The 22,274-nt window shown below is 37.2% G+C and overlaps 1 protein-coding gene across 4 annotated transcripts in view; it reads left to right on the top strand.

The window, feature by feature from the left end:
- The window catches only part of CCDC171 (coiled-coil domain containing 171), a 153,328-nt gene that overhangs the window by 98,346 nt on the left and 32,708 nt on the right, over positions 1 to 22,274 (top strand). For 2 of the 4 annotated variants that reach the window (XM_049795856.1, XM_049795853.1), the window contains 2 exons: positions 12,478 to 12,609; positions 17,361 to 17,375. In XM_049795856.1, coding sequence (XP_049651813.1) covers positions 12,478 to 12,609; positions 17,361 to 17,375 — 147 coding nt within the window. The remainder of the gene's footprint in view (positions 1 to 12,477; positions 12,610 to 17,360; positions 17,376 to 22,274) is intronic. The other 2 variants (XM_049795855.1, XM_049795854.1) reach the window with 2 other exon arrangements.

The following is a 22,274-nucleotide window of genomic DNA, read 5'->3' as shown; positions in this document are numbered from 1 at the left end:
TTTTGGTCCAGAGCGACACAGAGCAAAAGAAGTGTTTTTATTACCTTGGAGTGTTCATTTCTCTTATCACATCTTGAATTCCCAGTAACATGGGAATCTATTCCCTATTTTAGTTTCTGTGTCCACCAAAACTGCTGTTAATTTAATGTTCAGATACCTTTTTCAAGTTTCTCTTTCCTTTAATGTTGTGCTGGTTTTGGCTGGGATAGAGTTAATTTTCTTCATAGTAGCTAGTATAGGGCTATGTTTTGGATTTGTGCTGAAAACAGTGTTGATAATGCCGAGAACTTTTTGTTATTGCTGAGCAGTGCTTATGCAGGGTCAAGGCCTTTTCTGCTTATCACCTCACCCCACCAGTGAGCAGGCTGGGGGTGTGCAAGAAGTTGGGAGGGGACACAGCTGGGACAGCTGACCCCAGCTGACCAAAGGGATATTCCACACCATATGATGTCAAGCTCGGCATATAAAGTTGGGGGAAGAAGAAAGAAGGGGGGACGTTCGGAGTTACAGTGTTTGTCTTCTGAAGTCACTATTACTTTTGATGGGAGTCCTGCTTTCCTGGAGATGGCTGAACATCTGCCTGCCGATGGGAAGTGGTGAATAAATTCCTTGTTTTGCTTTGCTTGCATGTGCGGCTTTTGCTTTACCTATTAAACTGTCTTTATCTCAACCCACGAGTTTTCTCACTTTTACTCTTCCAAATCTCTTCCCCATCCCACAGCAGGGAGTGAGAGAGCGGCTGCATGGTCCTTAGTTGTCAGCTGGGGTTAAATCACGACAAATGTTCATAAAAAGTGACAGTACCTAAACATTCTGTTTTAGCTGCAGCAGACTCTGCTGATAGGTAATGTCTTCCTTTGTGTCCCCATCTTCTTCACACTGGCTTCTTTTAAGCTTGGGAAATCAATGTAATGCAGAAAGTGCTGTAATTTTACAGTAACATGTATGTGTAATGTGCTTAGTCTTGAGAATTTATTGTTCTGGATTGCAAGTTTACATTTTGATTCAGAAAGCAGTGCTGTATATGCATAAAGATTCAAAAGTTTGGGGAAAGGTTATAGGGAAGGTCACATGCTTAGTACTGATTTTCCTGATGCAATGAATGAATCTAGAAACTGCCATCTTTCTTTGAGAATTTTAGTTACCACATAGGCTTCTTAGTTCATCATGTACATAGTTGTTAGGCCCAAATAGCTTACTAATGAGTAGAAGAGTAATTTATCCTTTCTGGTTTGTCAGCCTAAGGAATGAGGAAAACATAAGAATTAGAAATGTCAGGATGCTCCTTTCAGCAGGAACTAAAAATAATTGATGGTAAATCATTCATAATTTGACATATCTTTTCTCCTAGAAGAACAAAAGGAAATTATTGATCTTTGGGAAATATTGGAAATGTAAACCTTACATCATAATGGTAGTTAATTATCTAACATTAATGAACATGGCTTATGCATAAACTATCAAGTTTACACTGTTGTTCTTGAAGGTTTTCTCACACAGTAACAAATCAGAACATGATGAAGTAGATGAAATACTAGTAAAGGAACCACAAGCCTGTCTTTTCCCCCATAGAAATTCTGGGAACTGCTTTTGTTTTCAAAAAAGGAATCAAAAGAAAATGGATAAAGTTCAGAATCATCTGGAGTTGAACAAGTATTACTCTTAGCTGCAGATATATTTATGGGAGTTTGAAATTTTGAACATTGTGTTATTTCTACGTTGATGTATTCATGAGCAAATATCCACAAAATTCCACTGCATTGCTTGCAGGATCTGTGTTATCAATGCATAATGCTAAATTTTTGCCTTTAGAGCTCAGAGGGATTTTACAGACATCCTTAGTAATCTTAGACTCAGAACAAGATGGTATGCACTCATGTCCATTAAAGCGACCTCATTCTTCTCTACTGTATCACTACAAGAATTCCAGAAGGCAGCAATGTAAGTACTAGATCATCTGCCTTTGGGTATATTTGGGTGTAATATTCAGCAAACAAAGCAAAAAGGAGCAGAGCTGAGGGAGACAATCTCTGTGCATGCTCCTAATACAACTCTAGACAAGGGATCATTTACAACACTGGCTGCTCCCCCTCTGACTGGATGGAAAATCTAGTATCATACGTTTGGCTTTGTCAACAAGTGCTTGGGCATGTGCTTGTGCCCCAAATCATTATTTTAAGACTATTTCAGACCCACCTTCTCAAATCATCGTGAATATTTATGAAGCATAAATGTTGAAGAACTTGAGCATATGCTATGCTGAGAGAGAAAATACTTTTCACAGCTAGTTCTATATCCTTCATAACCTGCAAGATATTCTTCAGAAGGCTATTTTTCATGTTACCCTGGGTCTTGTCATGTTAGCTATCTTCATCTGACTCCTGGAGCGGGATCATTGCACAAGAGTTCCTGATACCAGTAAAATAAGAGATCTTTCTTGGTTTTATACCATCCAAATATTGAAGACAAATATCAAAGTGAAAAGTGAATGTTTTACCAAATTTAAAAAAAACACCAAGGGCAAACAAAGGACCTCAAGAAGATTTTGGTTTGGTTCAGTTTTATTCTTACAATATTAAAGATGACCGAAAGGTAATAGCTGAATTTTTTTAAAATCTAGGTTCAGAAAACAGATGCATTTTTCTTTTTCTTCCCTAGAATCTATTGGATAGCCTTAAACTAAAAAAGCTAGCAGAGTAGAACAGGTTTAAGCATTGGCTACTTGGAGAACTTGTGTCCATGACTTGACTGATTCCTTTAAAAAAAAATAAAAAAGCCCAATGTAAGATGTAAAATGGTGACAGAAAAAAAATAATTTTTGCTGGAATACTTCTTAGAAGAAATTCCATCTGCTTGAAGTTCAAACATAGTTTTCTTAGAAAGTCTTTGCATCAAGAGAAAAAGCATTTAAGTAAATGTCTTATATTAAAACCCATCTGCAGTCCTTTTTTAATGTATGAAAAATAAATTATTTCTTGAAACACTTTCATCTCAAAAATGTTATTTTAGTTATAAATGCACCCGTGTTATACTTGTTGATAATCTGTATTTCATTATTAATTTCTTTTGTACTTCTTAATATCATGTTTGCATAAACAGAGACATTAAATCTGTTCATTTATACACCCAGATTTTTTTTAACGTGTAGTTAATGACTAACTAGTTATGGTAATCCCATCAGTGTAAGAAATCATTCTATGCTGTCTTTGCTAAAATCTTCAGCCTTACCTTTGTATTGCTTCTCAGTTTGAGTGCTTGTGGTGGGCTAGCCTTGGCCAGCAGCCCAATGCCCACCCAGCTGCTTTCTCACTCCCCCTCAGTGGGATAGGGGGACAAAATAGGATGAGAAAGCTTGTACACTGAGATATAGATGGGGAGATTGTGTACTAGTTACTGTCACAGGTAAAACAGAGTTGACTTGGGGAAGATTATTTTTATTTATTAAAATAGATTTGGATAGTGAGAAACAAAGACAAAAAATTACCATCCTCCTGCCTTTTAGGCTCAGCTTCACTCCTGACTCCTCTGCTCATGCCCCGAGGTGCGGGGGCAGGTGAGGGGCAGAGGACTGCAGTCAGTCTGTAACGGCTCCTCTCTGCCGCTCCCTCCTCCTCACGCTGTTTCCCTGCTCCAGTGTGGGCTCTCCATGTGGGCTGCAGTCCTTCAAGAATACCTCTCCAGCTGTGGGCCCTCCACGGACTTCAGTTCCTTCAGGAACCATTCACCTGCTCCAGTGTGGGGTCCTCCATGGGCTGCAGTGTGGTCATATGCTCCAGCATGGTCCTCTCTGTGGGCTGCAGGGACGTACCTCACCCAGTGCCTCAAGCGCTTCCCCCACCTGCCCACCCCCCGCTTCTTCTGTGCCTTTGGTGTTCGCAGGGCTGTTTCTCACTCTCTTTCTTCCCTCTTCCTCTGCCTGTGTGGTGGGTTTTGCCCTTTCTTAAATACATTTTCACAGAGGGGCCAGCAGCTTGCCTGCAGTGGGTCGGTTGGAGCCGGCTGGAACCGGCCGTCTCCGGCCCGGGGCAGTCCCGGCCTCTCCTCACAGAGGCCGCCCTGCAGCAGCCGCTGCCAGCGCCTGGGCACTGCACCTGGTACAGAGCCGCAACTGCGTGAGCCTCCCTAAATCCCTGTTCTCTGAACTCTGCCTGTGCAAAACACTGCCATGGGAAGTCATCCCTGTGAGTCAGCCTGTACAGAGACAGAAAATTGTTTCTGTTTCCCCGTGTACTCTTAACTATTAAAGTCTTGACAGGCTTTATGAGCTGGCAGAGTTTTCAGCCTGTCCCAGCCCTGGCTGCATAGGATTTGGCAATTTTAACAGGTTAATAAAATACCTTGTCTTCACAAGCTTAGGCTGTTCACCACTACCCTGTGGCGCTGACGAGCTGTGATAATGAGTCAGTAAAAACAAAAAAAAAACAAACTCCCTAAAAAAAATCTTTTTCCCAATACTGGTTAGCAAACCACTCATTCTGACATTTCAGGACAGCTCAGGGGTCAAAGTACCTATCCACTGTGCTCCTTTCCTTTTGGCACTCAGTCAAAAAAATTCTTCATCCACTTCTGTAATGCACTTCATTTCTGCTGATGGAAAGGTTCATATGCCAGCTGGCAGAACAGCTTCCATGCAGACCCGTCAGTGGTTGTGCCTTGAAATCCTTCCACTGTTGTGTTTCATTGCCTCACTGCTGGTCCCCTTCTACCCCTGTTGTCTTCTCCAAAATGTCCCTAAACTGGTTATGTATGAGATTTGGGCCCCACAGTTCTATCAGCTGAAAAAAATCTGAATGCTATGATCCATCCTGTTATATACTTGTAAAATAGAAAGACAGAATTATCTTCATGATATTTATGATATTGATGTTTTTAATGCAGGACAAAGAGACAGTTGGAGATGGGGTGGGACCACTGAAGACTTGAGAATGAGTAACGTCATAGCATTAAATTGCTATTTCTGCTATGGTCCATAGCAGTAAAATGCATTTCCTTACGATGGTTGTTTCATGGCCTGTAAGAAATTTGTTTACAATAGGTTTAAGTCCATATACAAGTGACTACATCAGTAAACACACTCAGTGTTAAGTAGCATTAATTGTTAGTTTCAGCCAGAAATGACAAACTGATCAGGCCTTGAAAAAACAGAACAGTTATGAGGTTTAAGTTAGCTGCCAAAATCAGATTTCAGTACTTTTAGGTGTACTGATCAGCCACATTCTCTGAGTTAACTGGGATCTGTAGTCTATCATATTATTTAGTTATCTCAGTAATGATTTAAAAGCTCTTGTTTTAGAGATCTCGACTTGAAATTTTTTCCCTAGTCTAATGTAACTTCCCGAGCTGGTTCTTCTGTATGTTTAGACATGGTAACAGGGTAAAGCCCGCTTGTATGTGTGTGCTCAGGATCTGTTCATCTCTGTGGTCCTTGTTCTAAACAGTCCTATCACAAGCCTGTTGAAACAGTGGGTATGTGTACATGCAATAAAATCACAGAAAATCCAGTTAGAATATTGAAATTCTAAATGACTGTTGTAAGAAGTTTACAGTAGGAAACAAGCTATTACTTCTCTGTGATTAAAAAAAAAGGCAGTAAAAAGATTACGTTTTTTCCTTCTCTATCGCAAATTGCTACCTCTTCATTTCAATGTTTTATGAATGACTTTTGTTTCCCCCTCCAGTAATCTGACTTTCTTGATCCTTGTTCCTAAAGATCAGTTGTGCAGGACATACAGGTGTTAGCACAGCTGGCTTGCTGATGACAACTCTGTCCATATAGCTGTCTAGTGTGTCATCACTCATACTGTTCAGTGTCATTCTGACCTAGCCAAGCTAAAAATGGTACTCCAGCTCAAGAGGGATTTAAAAACCTTGACAAACTAAAGATAAGACATTGCCGAATGTCATAGCCATGTACTTAACTGTTTTCAGTTTAGATATATCTAAATAACTAATTTCAGGGTGCATTTATCGTCTTTGTCTTTTGGGGGGTTTTTGGGGTTTGGTTTGGTTTTTTTGGTTGTTTTTATTATTTTTTTTTTAAAGCCTGAATACTTCTGTGCAGTTTGCCTTCAGTAAGGAAAAATCCTTGTTTAGAGAATTGTGGAATTACTGAATACATTAACTTATTTTCTTCAGACATAGGTTCATTTTCAGCCCAAGGTCACTGAAATCCATTCATAGGGGATGTATTATAGTTTACATCCTGCAACTACAGCAAAGCTTAGGTGCAGTGGTCAATGCTGTAAAAAACAACTCTGGATCAAATTAACATCTTATTCAACAGAGTGTGTAGTGTGTGTGTGTAGTAATATGAGAAAGCATGAATTAAACTTACAGGTAAGCCTGGGATGGTATTCTACTCAGAAAATTAATTTCCAGAATCTTGACTAGTCTTTAAGAAAAAAAAAAAAGAAGAAAAAGCCAAGCATATCCAAAACATCAGTTTTATGACATACATGTCTCCTTAAACAAATGCTGTTATGCAGTAATTAGTGTTCAAACGAACTTTCAAAACAACCTATGAAATGGCTTGTATTGTAATTAAATACAGATTTGCATGGCAGCAATCAAAAAGGATAGCGACTAAATCTGTATGCTGATACAAAAATTTTTAGTAGATTTGCAATTAAGTGAAATATTTGATATACCTAGTTACACTCGTGTATGGCAACCTACAGCAAAGTATGTGGAAATGCTACTTAAAACATCCACTATCAACCCAAGTCAGACTCTTGGGTTTGAGGATGGATGTATTGCTCCTTTTAATGAAAAAGTATGCAACAATCTGCTGGCCTTTAATAAGAGTACTTAAACCTAACTGTGATGACTGTATAACAACTATCCATTTAACAGTATCATGCAGCTCTCTTTCCCTTTCCCTCCTATGAGGCATTATTTTGTCTAAGCAAGGTAAGTTGTGATTTGGTGTAGTTTGGTTTGGTCTTCAGGGGGGTAGGGTTGGGGGGCAGGGGGAGCACAGGAAGAGTTTGAGGGGGTTTTTTTGCAGTTCAGTTGACTGGTTTGGTTCCCAACATCATTCCTCACCTGTTTGGCTCTCTAATTCTGGCTATGGTTTTCTAGTGCTCAGGTGTTTGATTTAAAGTGCCTTCAGTTTAAGTAATGTAATCTTGTCACAGGCAGTCTCTCTGCTTCTGGAGTGATCCTTAATTGCTGAAGCATCTTGATGGAAAATATTGTCTCTGTGATTATATAGGCCCTCATTCAGTAAATGAATATGTGCTTTTTGAGTTGTTTCCTTATTTTCAGGGCAGACTCAGACTCTGGTGTCTGAGATGAGCAACTATTAACAGATTGTCTCTTGGATCTGACAGGCTACTGCAGTATATAGTTCGTTGGGTCACATATGCCAAATCCTTCAGCAAATCTTGTGGGGTCTGTATTCCCTTAAAGGTCTAATACTTAAGGTGTGATCTTCTAGAGAGCCTGTACACAGGAATGACAGTATATGGATTATATCTTTAGATCATCTGGATTGGCAATTTACGTGAAGAACTACTGTTGTCAACGCTATTCGGTACTATTGTTGGTGCAGCCTCCTTCATGTATATTCACTTGTATTTTTTAGTATAGACTAAGAGAACATCAACAATTCATAACTAAACATTAAAAAATTAGGAAGTGTTCATGAAGCTTTAATTCTGTCCACCATTGTATAAACTTTTTTTGTTATTCTCCTTAGGTCCGTGATCATTTGTGCCGCTGTAACAAAGACTTGCCCATTCAAATGAGTTACTGTATAACTTATTTCTGTTAAAATGCTTCTTATCAAAGAAGGCAAAGGACCATGTGCAGTACGTGTGCATGTCCTTGATTTGTGCAGTATGGCCTCCATTCTACATGCTGCCCTGGAGGTATGGACATTATGCAGCTAAATCAGCCACATATTTACAAGACTGCGGTTAAGATTAAGATGCAGTTTGCATTCAAACGGCCTCCTTCTCTTTTAAAAAGTTCTAAAAACATTTTTGTTAATTATATGTCACATGCAGAACACATAATGGTGTAGTAGAAACCATTTGCTTGCACTCTTTTAGAATGATTTGCATAACATATTTGTAGCTTATGTTATCTCAGCAATATGTTCATCTCAAAGTCAAGCAGACTAAATCACTGTTTGCCATTCACTTATCACCAAATCACTGCAACATTGTGGTTTTTGTTCCACTGTTTAAATTCCAGATGATATGCTATTAAAAATAGTAGTAGAAAATGACAGTAAAATAAGCCCAAAGTCTTTTACTTTCCAGGTACTATTTTTTATGTAGAACTGGTGAACTTTGAACTTATAAAAGGTTCTCCTGTATAGCTTACATAGTGAAGTTTATATCCATAAATAATCTTATTTTTTGTTCACCATAAGAAAGCATTGAATTAGGCCCAAAATAAGCAACTAAAATCTCAGTTTTGTTGTACCAGTCAGACAGTAACCAGGCAAAGAGCAAAGAATTATGGAGGGGTAAGCACATCTTAATACCACTTACAACTTGCTACTGTTATAGTACCATGTCTCTGTTGGTGTAACTGCGCATACCAGCTCAAACTGTGCAGAGAGAAAACAAACCAGTGAGCACAGAAGTGGACTGTGAATAAAATTATCCCTGATTAGCTGAGAATTTTTAACATCATTTTTGGACATGTGGAATTAGCCCATCAAATTCTACACTTTGGTTCAGTCAATAATGTAACTTCAGTTTATTATTCAGTTTCAGCTTTGATCTGAATTCATCAGTACTTTATTGATTTTAAATTGAGTAGCTATAGGGTTGCCTTCTGTGTTGCTCTCTTAATTAATTAAAAAGTTAAACACTGTCATAAGTCACTGTGCTCCTTTGTTTTAAAATGTTTTGAGTGTTGTAGTAGTTGTGTGGATCTGTTTGTGATTTTGCCTGTTGTCAGCCAGTATTTACTTAAGGCTAAACTGAAAAATCTAATGATCATACTTAGCGGCCCACTGTCACAGTACTTACCCTGATCCATATAAAATCACTCTTGCAATTTTTCACAGTTTCAGCCAAAATTATGCTTACTGAAATCAGAAATAGCCAAAATCTTCACTAGCATTGGCTATAGATATATCTATTTATTTTGTCTCTATATTAATTTTTGAGTATAGGGAAGTGGAACTGGTTTCAGACATTTTTAATCATTGCAGTAAGCCTGATCAGCTGATTAGGTTTTTTCGATTATAGCATTAGGTCTCTAGCCTAAGGAGACCTCTCAGGTAGAATAGTCTTCCTTTAGAATTCATGTCGAGGAAAAAAAAAGGGTCATTAAATACAAAAAAGCTCTGAAACTTGTATGATAAAGCTTAACTGCATAGGATGGTTTTCCTCTCTGTCAAGCTGCCAAAAAAAAAAAAAAAAAGTTTTTTTTAATTAAAATTACTAGCTTTACCTTTGCCTGATATTTCTGTAATGTAAATGTAGGTGAATACTGTGCTTACTTCCTTAGAAGATCAGGAAATAATCACGGTCTCCAAACTCCTCTCATTGTCTTTCTGGATCTGAAAAAGCAAATAGCCAGGAAGTGATGAAATTAGTTCTTAACTAAGATTTCATATAAGCATGGCCTATTCAGCATGATTCCATGCAAGCATGGCCATTATAGCTTTCCATTCCTCGAATAGGTAGTCAGCTTGAAGACTGGTTTCACTTTTAGTGAAAAAATGTAATGATATTTGTATAGTATATGCCCAGTCTTTTGTTCTTATAATTTTTCCCAAATCCCTGTGAGTGCTTTTCAAAGGAAAACTCTAGCTTCATTTTCTGTTTCTCAGTATGCATGTTGATAATGAGATTCACTCTTTACGATCTAAGTATTTACAAACACAAAAAGTTTTGGGTTTGTTTTTTTAGTTGTGAATTTTCATATTAAATATACTCTTTAAGGAGCTAATATCTACTTTTCTGGTGCAGTGGTATTAATGGCATATGTTTACCACAATTCAGCCATTTTAAAAAATGTCTTTTATATTTTATTGTTCAGTGAGTGTCAGGCCCCAATACTGAAATGGAGAGTTTGAAACTAATAGGGTTAAAAGGACTTCCACTGTCTGTATTGTGTGTGTATTATACCTACATTGCTTATACATTGTTTTTTTCCCCCTAGTATTAGCAATCTGCTTTTGTACTTTGACATAGGGATTTCCCTTGTGAATTTTGTCACAGAAAAAAGAGAATCATCAATATCGCAGTTAAACTTGACTTTCAAAGCTAATAGTATCTCATTTGGGGACTGAAATTTAATAAATTTTCTTTGATTCTGGGTGAGTTTTTAAACATCAAACAATGAATTGGCCAGGGTGCAGTAAAATATTTAGATCTATTGACTACGGTTCAGAAGGGTAGAAGGCAAAACACTGGTGGTTTGATGTTGATAAATTCTTAGTACCTTAATCCACATTAATGTTTTCTTTTATCTGTGTGCATATTGGCAGCAAAGACACTGAAAAGTTGGGATATATAAGCTATAAAAATGTAAATTAAGTGTATGTATGTGTGTGTATGTATATATATATATTTAAAGTAATGCATTTTGTTATATTCAGCAAGGTTAACATCTGACCGGAATTACACATGCTGACAGAACACTCTAGAGAGTATGTTTCTTCTACAGGACTGTATATCCTGAACCTAGTGCACTATGTGTGCAAAAAACGTGTAGAGGACCTGTCCTGTTATAAAAATTGCATCATAGTGCATATGTTTGGCAGCCACAGGTATTGACAGGAATTCTTTAGGTCAACTTGGGAAATGTAGGGCTCCCTATTCCCACAGAACAGAGCAACAAATAAAATAAAATCTTTTCTTCTTTGTATCAGTAGATTTACACGTGCATACTTCTTTCAGTGAGAGCAGATTTCAAAGACTGTGCTATTATTTGAAATATGTTCACTCCTGATCAACATTTTACAAAAATTAATTTTGTAAGTGGTTACAAAAAAGTAATTGGGATTTAAAATGAATGGACATGTTTTAATTCATGTTTGGTGAGTTCTTTTGGGCAAGGGAGGCTCTAAGAAAAACTGAAATTTATTTTAAAGAGTATTTAGTAAATGGTGTATCTATTGATTTATATGTATTTAGTATATATTTAGCATATGTTTTAGTATCAGACTGTTCATTGTTGTTAAAGACAGTAAATTATTTTTGCAGTACTAGCTATTGCTACTCAACAGACACAGTCTATGCCAAATGAATGTATTTCATCTATTCATTTGTAGTAACATATATTTGTATGTGTGACTATCCATCTGTATTACTATCTAACCTGACTACTGGGACCTCGTGGAGGTGGACATGATAATTTTTGTATTAAATAGAATGAAAAATGGGTGTGCAGCAGCACATGGTATCTGAATGTAAGTGATGTGTCCATGGAAGTTCTGTGTTAAATACATGTAATTTCACAGCCATGCTGATAGACTAATTACATGTTGTATTATGTGGAAAAATGTTGCATTTTAAATAATGATAACAATATTTGTCTCGTGTGCAACACTAGTAAGTCTGGCTGTGTTTAAAGACAAAAGCGTTAATCACTTCACGTTGCTGAGAGTTTTACCTATGCGTTTGTACCACTCCGAAGGCACGCGAGTTTTTTAAATTAAAACCAGTTTCTCGCTTAGTCAGCAGGTGGCACTGTGACACCAACGGCCTTTGGTGATGGTTGTGGCCGTATGTAGAAAAGGCATTGCTACTGCTTGGGGGTTTTGTTTCATCCTTTCTTTTCAGACTGCCTGCAAAACTAACTAAATATCAAACTGTCTGATTTTTGTGCAAATTGTAGCATTTCCCACTCCAACTTGGCATAGTTAGAAACTGTATAAAAGTCGATTAATACCAATTAGTGCATTATTTCTTACAGTGAGTCCACAATAAGAAATCTCATAGAAGGTTTGGGGTTTTTTTTCTCCTTCTGTTAATTGCAGAGCTACAGGTTGGTTTATTTTGCTTTGTTTGAGGATTATTCATTTTAATCTGGGGTTTAACTGAATTGATATTAAATGAACCTTATTGTGGAGGACTGATATGATCTCCCTACAGTAGACAGAACTCTCATGCCAGCTTCTTGCTTGTATGATCACATGAACTTTTTAATTTCATAGCTGATGTTTGTTTGAGTCAGAAGTACAACTACTATTTATTTTCTTATGAGGTTTTTACAGAGGACAGACCTGTGAAATGTATATACCAGGTGGGCTTGTGAGCCCTTAGTGTCTCTTCTTTCCTTCTCATTTCAGACCAGGGGAAGATGCTTTTTCTTCTTAACATTCTCTCCCAGCACTCTGAATTAGAGATTTATTTGCAACGAAAAATCAATTAGTCCTAAATTTATTCATGGATTTCAGGTCCAGCGATCAATGCAAGTCCACTCAGTGGGCTCAAGGGGACCCAGTTCATCCCAGTTAATGTGTCTGAAGGGGAATTACCATTGATGCTGTTTTTTTCCCTTTAGGTCAGAGATCAGACCTTGCTGTCACGGACTGCGGCAACCAGGAATGACTTCACCCTGCAGCTACCCAAACTGCACCTAGAGACCTTTGCAGTGGAAAGGCTGAAGGGCAGGCCAGAGGTTGTAGCATTTCAGGTTGGAGTCTAAAATAATCCTGTTTCTTTTTTTCCTTTTTTGCATCTGAGATAGAACAAGAAGCTAGACTGCTCTGAATGTGTGGAGAACAAAAAGCTTCAAAACTATTGCAGTCAAGAGTTGAAAAAGAAATAATTTCCATATATGCTCTTGAATACAATATTTCAGAGATTATATGAACTTTTAATTTTGCAGTTACAATGTTATATAACTGATGGGAATATGACCATGAAAAAATGCAAATGTTATATTTGAAAATAAATATCACTCTATCCCACCCTTCCTTCCCCACCTCCCCACCCCCCTTAATTTAAGCAAGACAAATAAAATAGGGGGAAAAAAAAAAAAAAAAGGTATTTTTGTGCTGCTTCTTGGTCAGTATCAGATTTTTCCATATTACAGTTTTAGAAGTAATAGTTATTTTTGAGCATTCCTAATTTAAAAGAAACTTCTATTTGGAATACTTAAATATAGAAGCTATTTGTTTGTGTAGGTTTAAAGACTTGTATGTTTCAAAAGACTATTTTCATTAGGAGGGAACAATGGGGGGAAAAGAAAAGTGAACTGAAAATGTACATATTTTGAGCTCTGAAAATGGATTCTGTGCAATGCCTCCTTATTGTTTTTAAGTTTGTTACATCTTTTTGTACACAAACTGTCCCTCAGTCTTTATAGCTGTGCAGGATGACTTCATTCTCATGATACATTATTGCTAAAGGCAGAACATTTTGTTTTTGCAATGAGGGAACGAAAGGCAGAGTGAGTACGTATACTTCTTTCATTGTGCTCTTCTGTGTGAATCAGAGAGAGGAAAGCTAGTCATGTAAAGTGCAAGGAAGACAGACAATACAAGTATTGCATAATGTGTGTACATTTCTGTAGTAATCCTTTTTAATTTATTGTAGATTTTCTGTTCTAGATGCAGTATATAGTTGCAGGAACAGGGTCACAAAACCAAACATTCAAGAAAGGCAGATTCTAAGCTGGATGTTTCTCACTGTGGCCCTCTTGCATGCATGCAATTCAACATGATAAAGATTTAAATTATGTGGGTATTATTGTGTTTCCATAATTAAGTAGTAATGTGTAACACCTTGAGATTCCCATGAACTTTAATTAATGCAGCTGTATGTCTATAGCAGAAGGTAGAGTTGCAATTGTTTCCCCAGTACAGTGATGATCACTTTTAAGGCTGTGCAAAAGGTTCCACAGGTGTCATGTTTTCAAAGACGCTGTCATGGAAATCACCAGCTTTTAAATACTGCTCTTCTAAGTTGGTGGCCCATTCAGTGATAGCTGCCTTTTTTTTGGTCCCATCTCAACTCCCATTCTTTTTTACCCTAAGAACGATTGTAGAAGCATTTGCAAGACAGCCTATTCCTTCCTTCTTTCTAAGAAGATGAAGAGAAACAGAAGTGTAACAAGTTGCATTTCATATTTGTACAGAGTGCTTGTGGTATAACTAACACATAGCAATGTATGCACTGGGTAGCTTACTGGTGGTGCAGTATTGTAAACATACTTTTTGTTCACCTGACAACTCCAGTTACATGTGGTTAATTTGTATGTGCACAAACAGCGGCAGTGATTCATTCATAGTCCATCTCCGTGTGCAGTTCCTTTTTGCCTTTCCCTTCTCCTCTCCTCATCTCTAGTTATATAGTGCCTGTTTGATAACTTTCTTAGTACATTACAGAAATTTTATTATTAAATTTCCCTTTTATAGCTGGGAGTCAGCTAATTGATTTTAATTTCACTGTATGTGAAACTATATTAAGGACAATCCTGCAGTCTTGAATGAGGTAAGCAGTTAGTAATCACTTTATGGACACTTCTTATTAAAACCAGTGGCACTGCTTGCATGCCTGGTCTCTATAACCACTACTACTACATGTATTTTATAGTTACTCTGTGACAAGTACATTTCAGTTGAAGGCCTTATTATCTGCAACTGTTAGACATAAGGAGTTTTTTTCTAAGTCTGAATGTATTGATATTTGATGGTTTCTTTTAAAAAATTGCATAAAAATTAAGATCCTAAATTAGACAGTGTTAGAGGGATGAAGCACTGGCTATCAGAACTGTTGAGTACTCACAGAAGATTGCATTATTTTATTTATATTATTCATGCATCCAGTTCATAGTAGGTGGCTGGAATCAGTAATTAATAATTTTATATCCATTAGTTCAGCGTGTATCACTTTTTCATCATATGAGAGGAAGAAAAAAGCTAGTATATTTGTATGTGTGTATACATCTGCATGGGTTATCTGTCTTCCAAATTTTTCAGAAAGCAAGTGGCTCTAAAAGGTGTTTTGAATGAAATCTGCTATCCTTAATTTACCTGATGGGCTCAGTGGCGTTAGCAGTCTATATTCCTTGTCTTTGGGAATATGGGAAGTCTTGAAATTTTTAAATTGCGTTATGTCTATATGAATGTTTCTTGGGAAAAACATGCTTTCTTTATAGGATACAAGTGCAAAGAACATTGGCATAATGAACCTAAGTTGCTTGACTGTGAACTAAGCTATCAGAGTTTTGCTTTTTTTGTGGCATGCTTAGTTAATTATCTTGTAAAATCAGAAGGTTGTTTTTTTCTAGTAAATGGATCCAATGTTCCAAATACTATGAATGCTTACAGGGCCAATCAAACAAGCACACAAATAAAACCTCTCTCATTCCCAAAAGAAGTAATTGTTAAGCTGTACAAGTGGTGGTGTGTATCTTTTAAAGAACGTTTTGTACACCCTGGTGATAGACCTTTAGATAATGAAATGAAATATTTGGGACACAGAGTTCTATGCATCTTCTCCAAAGCCTGCACTTCATGTAATGGCTCTTAAATTACAAAATTATGTAATAGATTGAAATGTAAGTTATTCAACAAGAATGTCCTTGTTCTGAATGTCTTCTGAAGCCCCATGCAAGTAGTGAAAATCAGACTTAATTTGTAGGCATTTGTTAAATTCTTGAGGACTGTAACAAGAATTACTACAATAATTTGAAAATGTCACTTGAGATGGATAAGTAATGAAAAAAGTGCAGTATCTTGAAAAGTAAAATGATATGGTTGCTGTAGCTTTGAAACACATTGACCTGCAATTTAATTGCTGTGAAGGATGTTATGTCACAAAGTTGTGGTTTGTTACTTAGTTAACTTTGAAAGTGGAAAATACAGTAATATTTTCAAGCACCTGAAACACATGAGAACAGGATTTAAGGTGTGCTGTTCTGTCTGTTCCTGAATGTTCCCACTGAAGACAAAAAGTGGAACTGTATGTGAAGCCTCCAATAAATACAGGTTATGGGGTGAAAAGGAGCATCTGAAATAACATGTAATTCCTAATTGTAGTAGTCTTGCTTGGCAGATGACTATTTAAGTTAACCAGTAAAGGTTATCAACTCTTCATAAAATACAAAATTGAGTTGTGCTACTCCTTTAGGAAGAGGATAACGTTCTCTTAACTCTCTCTTCTGAAAGAGGTTATTGGCTGACAGAAAAAGTGGTCATTCAGAGATTCCTTCTGAATTGTCTCCAGTACTTTTACATCAAATATGTAATTAATACTCATGGCAAGCAATTTGATCTAAAAAACAATGCATAAATTCCCCCAATAAATCAGATAAGGTTTAAATGTTCATGTATAAAAAAATTAAGCATTGGTATGCTCTCATAATAAATATCTTCTATTTGGAGATGCGGAAGGGTAAGAACTGGTATGAAAGAAACTTCTTGAAGCAAATTTACTTACCTCAGACTAGCTTTGCAATAGCAATAGGATGTGTAATGTATACTTCGTGTATAAGTGCTTGATTCCCAAACAGGGAAAGGCTAACAACATACAAATCAGTGGCTTTGCCTTGCATACCTAGGTTATGCTCTGTATCTACTGTTGCAGGTTGGTTTTACAGGAGGTGCAGGAGCTGTTTAAACATAGCAGAGGAACACTGATTTTATGGACAATGTCCCAGGTGTTCCTATACACAGAAGTAACAGATTTATTCAGGCAGTGTCAGTGAAAAAAAGTGGCAACAAGAAACTAGCTGTGGTTGTCAGAATCACATCCACTCTGTGTCCGAAAGACATGCATACAGCTGTGTGATCAGCCAGCCACTAGTAGCTGCCTGCAGATGTACAGTTAGGGAAAGAGTAATAATTTTCTGTGTCATGGGAACTACCTTGACCTCTGTCTTCAAAGCCTCCATTTGCATATTTTATTAATTGGCCCTATTTTTGACTTTTGGTCAGTATTTGGCATGGTGGGTCTCTTCCTCCTCTAGTATCTGGTTGCTAAAGGGTGTGATGTTACATCTGGATGTTGGTTTGGAAGAGAACTGATATTCACAGATGAACTTGTGTTGCTGTTTTACAGGATTTATATGAATTAGGGAATCCAAATGGGCAAGTTTTGTGAGTGACTTTAATGAGGATGTGCATATTTAATGTGTTTATGTACTGTATGAAAAAGCAGGTGTGAGGATGAGACTATAGGCAGGCTTCTGCTGTAAAAGGGGTACACATACATGTATCTGTCAGTATTTATAGGTCTTAGGAGAATGCATTTCTTTGTGTGCTGCCCTTCACCTGAGATGTAAGATTGACCAGACTGTTGGAAATCCCTTGCATATTAAGAAAATTTTAGTTTGTTATAACCAGGGACTTGAGTAGGTAGACCTATGTTTTTCATTACTAAGCTCTTCCTTAATTTTGAAAGGTACTATACACTTGTGGTGTACTTTTTCTCCTCCAGGTGGGTTTCAGATGGGTAAGTTTTCACTTTGTCTCATCTGTCTGTGTCTGTCTCCCTCTTTTTGTCTCTGTGTGCCACACACTCTCGTTCTCCACTGCGCATTGTCTCTCCCCGTGTCCTGCGTGCACACTCTGCACTGCATGTGCACTCTCTGCTGCACGCTTGCTTGCTGCTGTGTGCACACTGCTGCACGAGCACGCATTCTCTGCTGCTCTCCCTCTCCCTCTCCCTGCCGTGCCTGCTCTCTCTGCTGTACGCTTGTGCTTTCTCTCGGTTCATCTCTGCCTGCCACTCTGCCTCGCTCTCTCTCTCAGTCTCTGCCCCTCTCTCCCGCTCTCTGTGCCTGTCTTTCCCACTCTGGTCTGTCTCGCTTGCTCTGTCTCTCTCTCTGTCTTTTTGTCCCCACTGTCCCTCTGCTTCTGCCCCTCTTCCTCTCTCTCTGCCTCCCCCCCTACCGCACCCCGCCTTGTGCTCCCTCTGTCCTGCTCTTCCTCTGTCTCTGTCTTCAGCATGTGTGCATCTGTTCATGCAGGTTTAGGAAGTCCACATGGGATTTATATGTACTTCTTTGTGTTTCTCAGGTGTTTTAAGGTAATCTGAAATGAAAAGTGCAGTTATAGCATAAAGGCTTATAGTAGTAATAGTAATACAGTCAAGTACTGATATATCTTCAGTGTTACCATATAATGATTATAAATTTTTGAAGGAGTAGGTTCTTACCATTTATTTTATGTAAATTACGTATTCATGTATGATTTAGTCATGCATTATCTGTTTGTGTTGTAGGTCCACTTTTTCTAATTAATTGGGCAAACATATATGTAGTTTAAAGTGTTAGAAGCTTCTTAATTTGTGTTTGTTTTCACTTGTTCATTAATTTTAGTTTTATGCTTGATAGATTAGAAGGTAAAAGATATGCATAATTCTCCTGATAATTTTTCTCAAAATAATAAACACTTTGTCATTCCTTTGTTTACTTGTCAATAACAATGTTCTTATCAAATTGAGAAAGCAAGTGATTTCAAAGGTAACATTATAATTCTGTCATCAGATTTTATCCTCTGCATAGGGCAAGTCTTTCAAACATAAATCACTTCTGGTATGAGGACTTAATGGGATGAACTAATAGTGGAGTAGCTGCTTGAAAACTGAATTATTAGTATTTCAAATCTTGTACTTCTGTTTTGGAGCCTTTCACTTTGTTTTTTTAATGGCATGGCTGTTAAAAGAACATATAATTGTGGTTTTTTTCTCTTAATACTTCAGAAAGGAGAAACCTTTTAAAGAGAGTTTTAATAGTGCATTTTATATATATACATGCACCCAACATGCACACACTTATAGTGTTTTCTTTTTACTTCCACCATTTTACCCACAGAAGGAACTATCCATTTCATTACAGCGGCCAGAATACTGCCTTCTCTGGAATTTGTACTGCTGCTTCTTGTTGGGTAAAACTGGGTCTCCAGGAGTTCAGCGGCTGCTATCAACAGCACCTGGGCTGCCCTCTCCCTCTTTTATTCTCCTCTCCAAAAGGACTGATTTCCTAGCTAGTGCTTCTGGACTGACCATGATCCTGCCTTCCAATATACCTTTTAAAGACAGAAGTGATTATTAATCTAATGATACTTTGCACTTGCACCTTGAGTTGAAATACTCATAAATAAGTAAGTGTTTTAAACTCATTAGAGAGGGTTGATACCTCTTGCAACCCTGACCTTTTGCAAACTTCAATTTGTGAAAAATAAAGTTGGTGCAGGGCTTGAGAAACAATAATTAACAACTAAGTAAAATCTGAATAACCAGTTTGAAGAGATATAACATGAAGAACTCTAATTTAATCTCCTTGAATGTGTTCAGCTGGTATCTGGAATCATATCTCCAGATCAGACGTATCATGATGATAAATACTTAAAGACATTTTAGCATAATTTAACTATAATTCCCTTAAAACATAACATTAATGTGTGTTAGCAAAACACAATTTAAAACATAAAAAGTGAGGCATCTTCAAAATGCCAGTGATACTGAAAATTTGCCTTGTGTAATTTGAATTTCACATCCTTTCTCCTTTCTGAAGGTTGACTGTGTTCCCAACTTACTCTCCTTCTCACAGCATTTCTTTTAGCAGTCTTTTCTTCCCTGTCCTCTATGGGCTTTTTATTGCTCTCTCTTTTCCTCATTCGCCCCCCCCCCCCCCCCCCCCCCCCATCATTAGCCTCTTTCCCTCGCTTTCTTAGCCACCCTTTCACTTTTTTGTTTCTTCCCTTGCCTTTCTTCATTCTAATAAATGAAGAGAGACTATATGAAGAACCCTTCTCAGAAGGCTTTGTAGTTAGCTGGTACACTGATTGCACCCTAACCCTGTTAAGTCTTTGGCACTGTGGGACCATAAATATCAAAGTCAGTATCTGTAATCACCAATTAATCAATTACTGAAAGCTGTCTCTTTATGCCTTTGAAACTACTAACTCTTGTCTAGCCTCTTTCATACACATTGTTAGTTTTGTAAAAACTTTTCAGTTAAGATCTGCTGCTGATTATCTTGAATGCTGAAGTTAGTATATAATCATTTAACCTTTCAGTAACCTTTCTTAATGGAAAATTTTCTTTCTTGACCTTGTCAAGCAATCATGTAACTATCTGCCTTTGTTCACTTAGACTTTTTCATACATTTATAACTGTTACATGTGGGTAATCTCTTATAAATTACCTCTGCTGATACACAGGGAAGCTCTATAAGAACTGTGTAAAATATGATCTTAATTCACTAAATTTATTTATTTAGTTTTGCTTCTGCTTCTAATCCTGGGATGGGTTTTTCTTCCAGTTGGTTACCAGGTTGCTGCATCTTATAGCATAAGGACCCAACAAGAAGCATTTTTATTGACTTCTAGTCACTATTCTTTCATGAGAAAAATTACTCTAGAGACATGGTGATCTCAATATGTGCCCAAAGCTGCCTCAGTGAATGAGGGCAGACTCCTGAAAGCTGTAACTACAAAAATAAAGCATTGTTCAATAACAGAAAATAACAAATACTGTTTTCGCAGCACCTTATTTTTTAGGCAATTTTTCTTACTTCAGAAATCCTATCATTCAGAACTGCATGGGATTATCTGTGTGCACTATCGTCAGAAAAGGAGTAATTTTACCAGGTAACCACTGCGTAGCTTGGATGTGGTTGTATTGTTTGATATTGTCTGCAGTGTGTACTGTTGTAACACAGATAAACCCATTCAGAAGCATAGCTGTTAAACTGTTGATAGACATATGGGTTACAAAATGAATTCATTAAATGAATACCATGAAAGATTAGGAATTGTCTGGAGTCTTACTTCTTTTGTACTGGTTCTTTTAATTTTGAAAACTAAGAAGAAATGCTGAGCAAGTGAATCTGAGCAATAGGATTTAATAAGGCAATAGACTTTATTACACAAATATCTTAGTACCAGAAACAGAACCAAACAATATTCTATTCTTAATTACATGTAAACTAAAAAAAGAAACTTCTTCAAATGCTGAATCTTCTGTTTAGTCTTTTTTCACTTAACTGCTTAGTATTCCATTATTATAAAACATATGTCTATCTGTTATTCTTACTGATAGCTTACAGAGCAAGAAAAAATTATTAAATAATGCAGTATATAAGTGCAAGAATTTTGTAATGGAATCAAGGGAGATATTTCTGCCCAGATACCGCATTTGGTAGGCCTTGTACTTAAAGACCTGGAAGAGGAAGGGTTATCTACAACTTGAGTGAGTTTATTATGGCTTAGTGATTTGCTGATTGATTTCATTTGCTGTCAGTTAAGGCTCTCTTAATGTCAGCTTTCTTTGCATAATGCCTTGAAATAAAGACTGATGAAGTTTTTCAGATTGATGCCGCTTACATAAACTGACCCTGCTTTGCCCTTCTGCATGACAATGTAAGTGACAGCAGTTAGACGAAAATATAGCAATGAATATGCAACTTAAGGATTAACAAAAAACACAGTAAATCTTTCAGAATATAAAACTAGGTATAAAAAACCAGGCTGTTCTGTTAATTCCACAGTTGTCCTATACTGAAGAACTAGACCAGGACAGCATGCCAGCTGGTATACCACTGAAGTGAAATTCAAAGAGGACAAGTTTTGAAAGGATTAAAAGTTAACCTGTTTTTTACCAAATTCGATTGATTTGCCACTAATTAATTTGGGGTTTGGGGTTTTTTGGGGGTGGGGTTGTAAATTGTGGCTTATAAATTCACATATGTTGTTAACCTGGGAATTTTCTTTTTTACATTGTTATCTTGCAGGAATCATAATGAACTACTTTGAAGCTGTTGTCTTGATTTTTCAGTTACTGAATTGATTGATGTTCTAGTGTTAGGTGCACTAGAATCCTAAGGTCACGAGTTCCAATACTTATATGGGACTGTGAAAAGCATAAATTCTTAGGATTGATAGGTCTATTGCTGTAGGTGTTCCAGGACAAATATGCTTGAAATAGGACACTCATTTTTAAGGAATACTTGTCCACTGCAGTACCCAATTTCATTATAGTCTTCTTTAACTCTCCCTTCATTATGGTCTTTTCCCTCATTATGGTCTCTTCCCATTAGAAGCAAAAAAAGGAATTAGGGGGTGGGGAGAAAATGGAGAGGGCTGGAGGGTGCTAAAGTAATGGAAAACGGGGGAATGTGGAACTGTTTTGTAAACCTGAATAATAGGGATACACAGCCTGCATGTTGGCAAGCATACCTGCAAAGGATTGAGTCTTTCATGGCTTTTAAAAGGATAATATCCATGGAAAGACCACCATTTGTTTATCCTGCTGGAATCTTGATAGAACTTAGATTCCTTTGGATTGCTTCCACATCATGACTTCACTGACAAAAGTGCAGTTCTAAAGTAAAGATCAGGAGGAAAC

This window comes from Accipiter gentilis, chromosome Z (assembly GCF_929443795.1).
Source record: "Accipiter gentilis chromosome Z, bAccGen1.1, whole genome shotgun sequence".
NCBI lineage: Eukaryota > Metazoa > Chordata > Aves > Accipitriformes > Accipitridae > Astur > Astur gentilis.
Note: the sequence above shows the minus strand (reverse complement) of the source record. Positions and strands in the feature narration are given on the sequence as shown.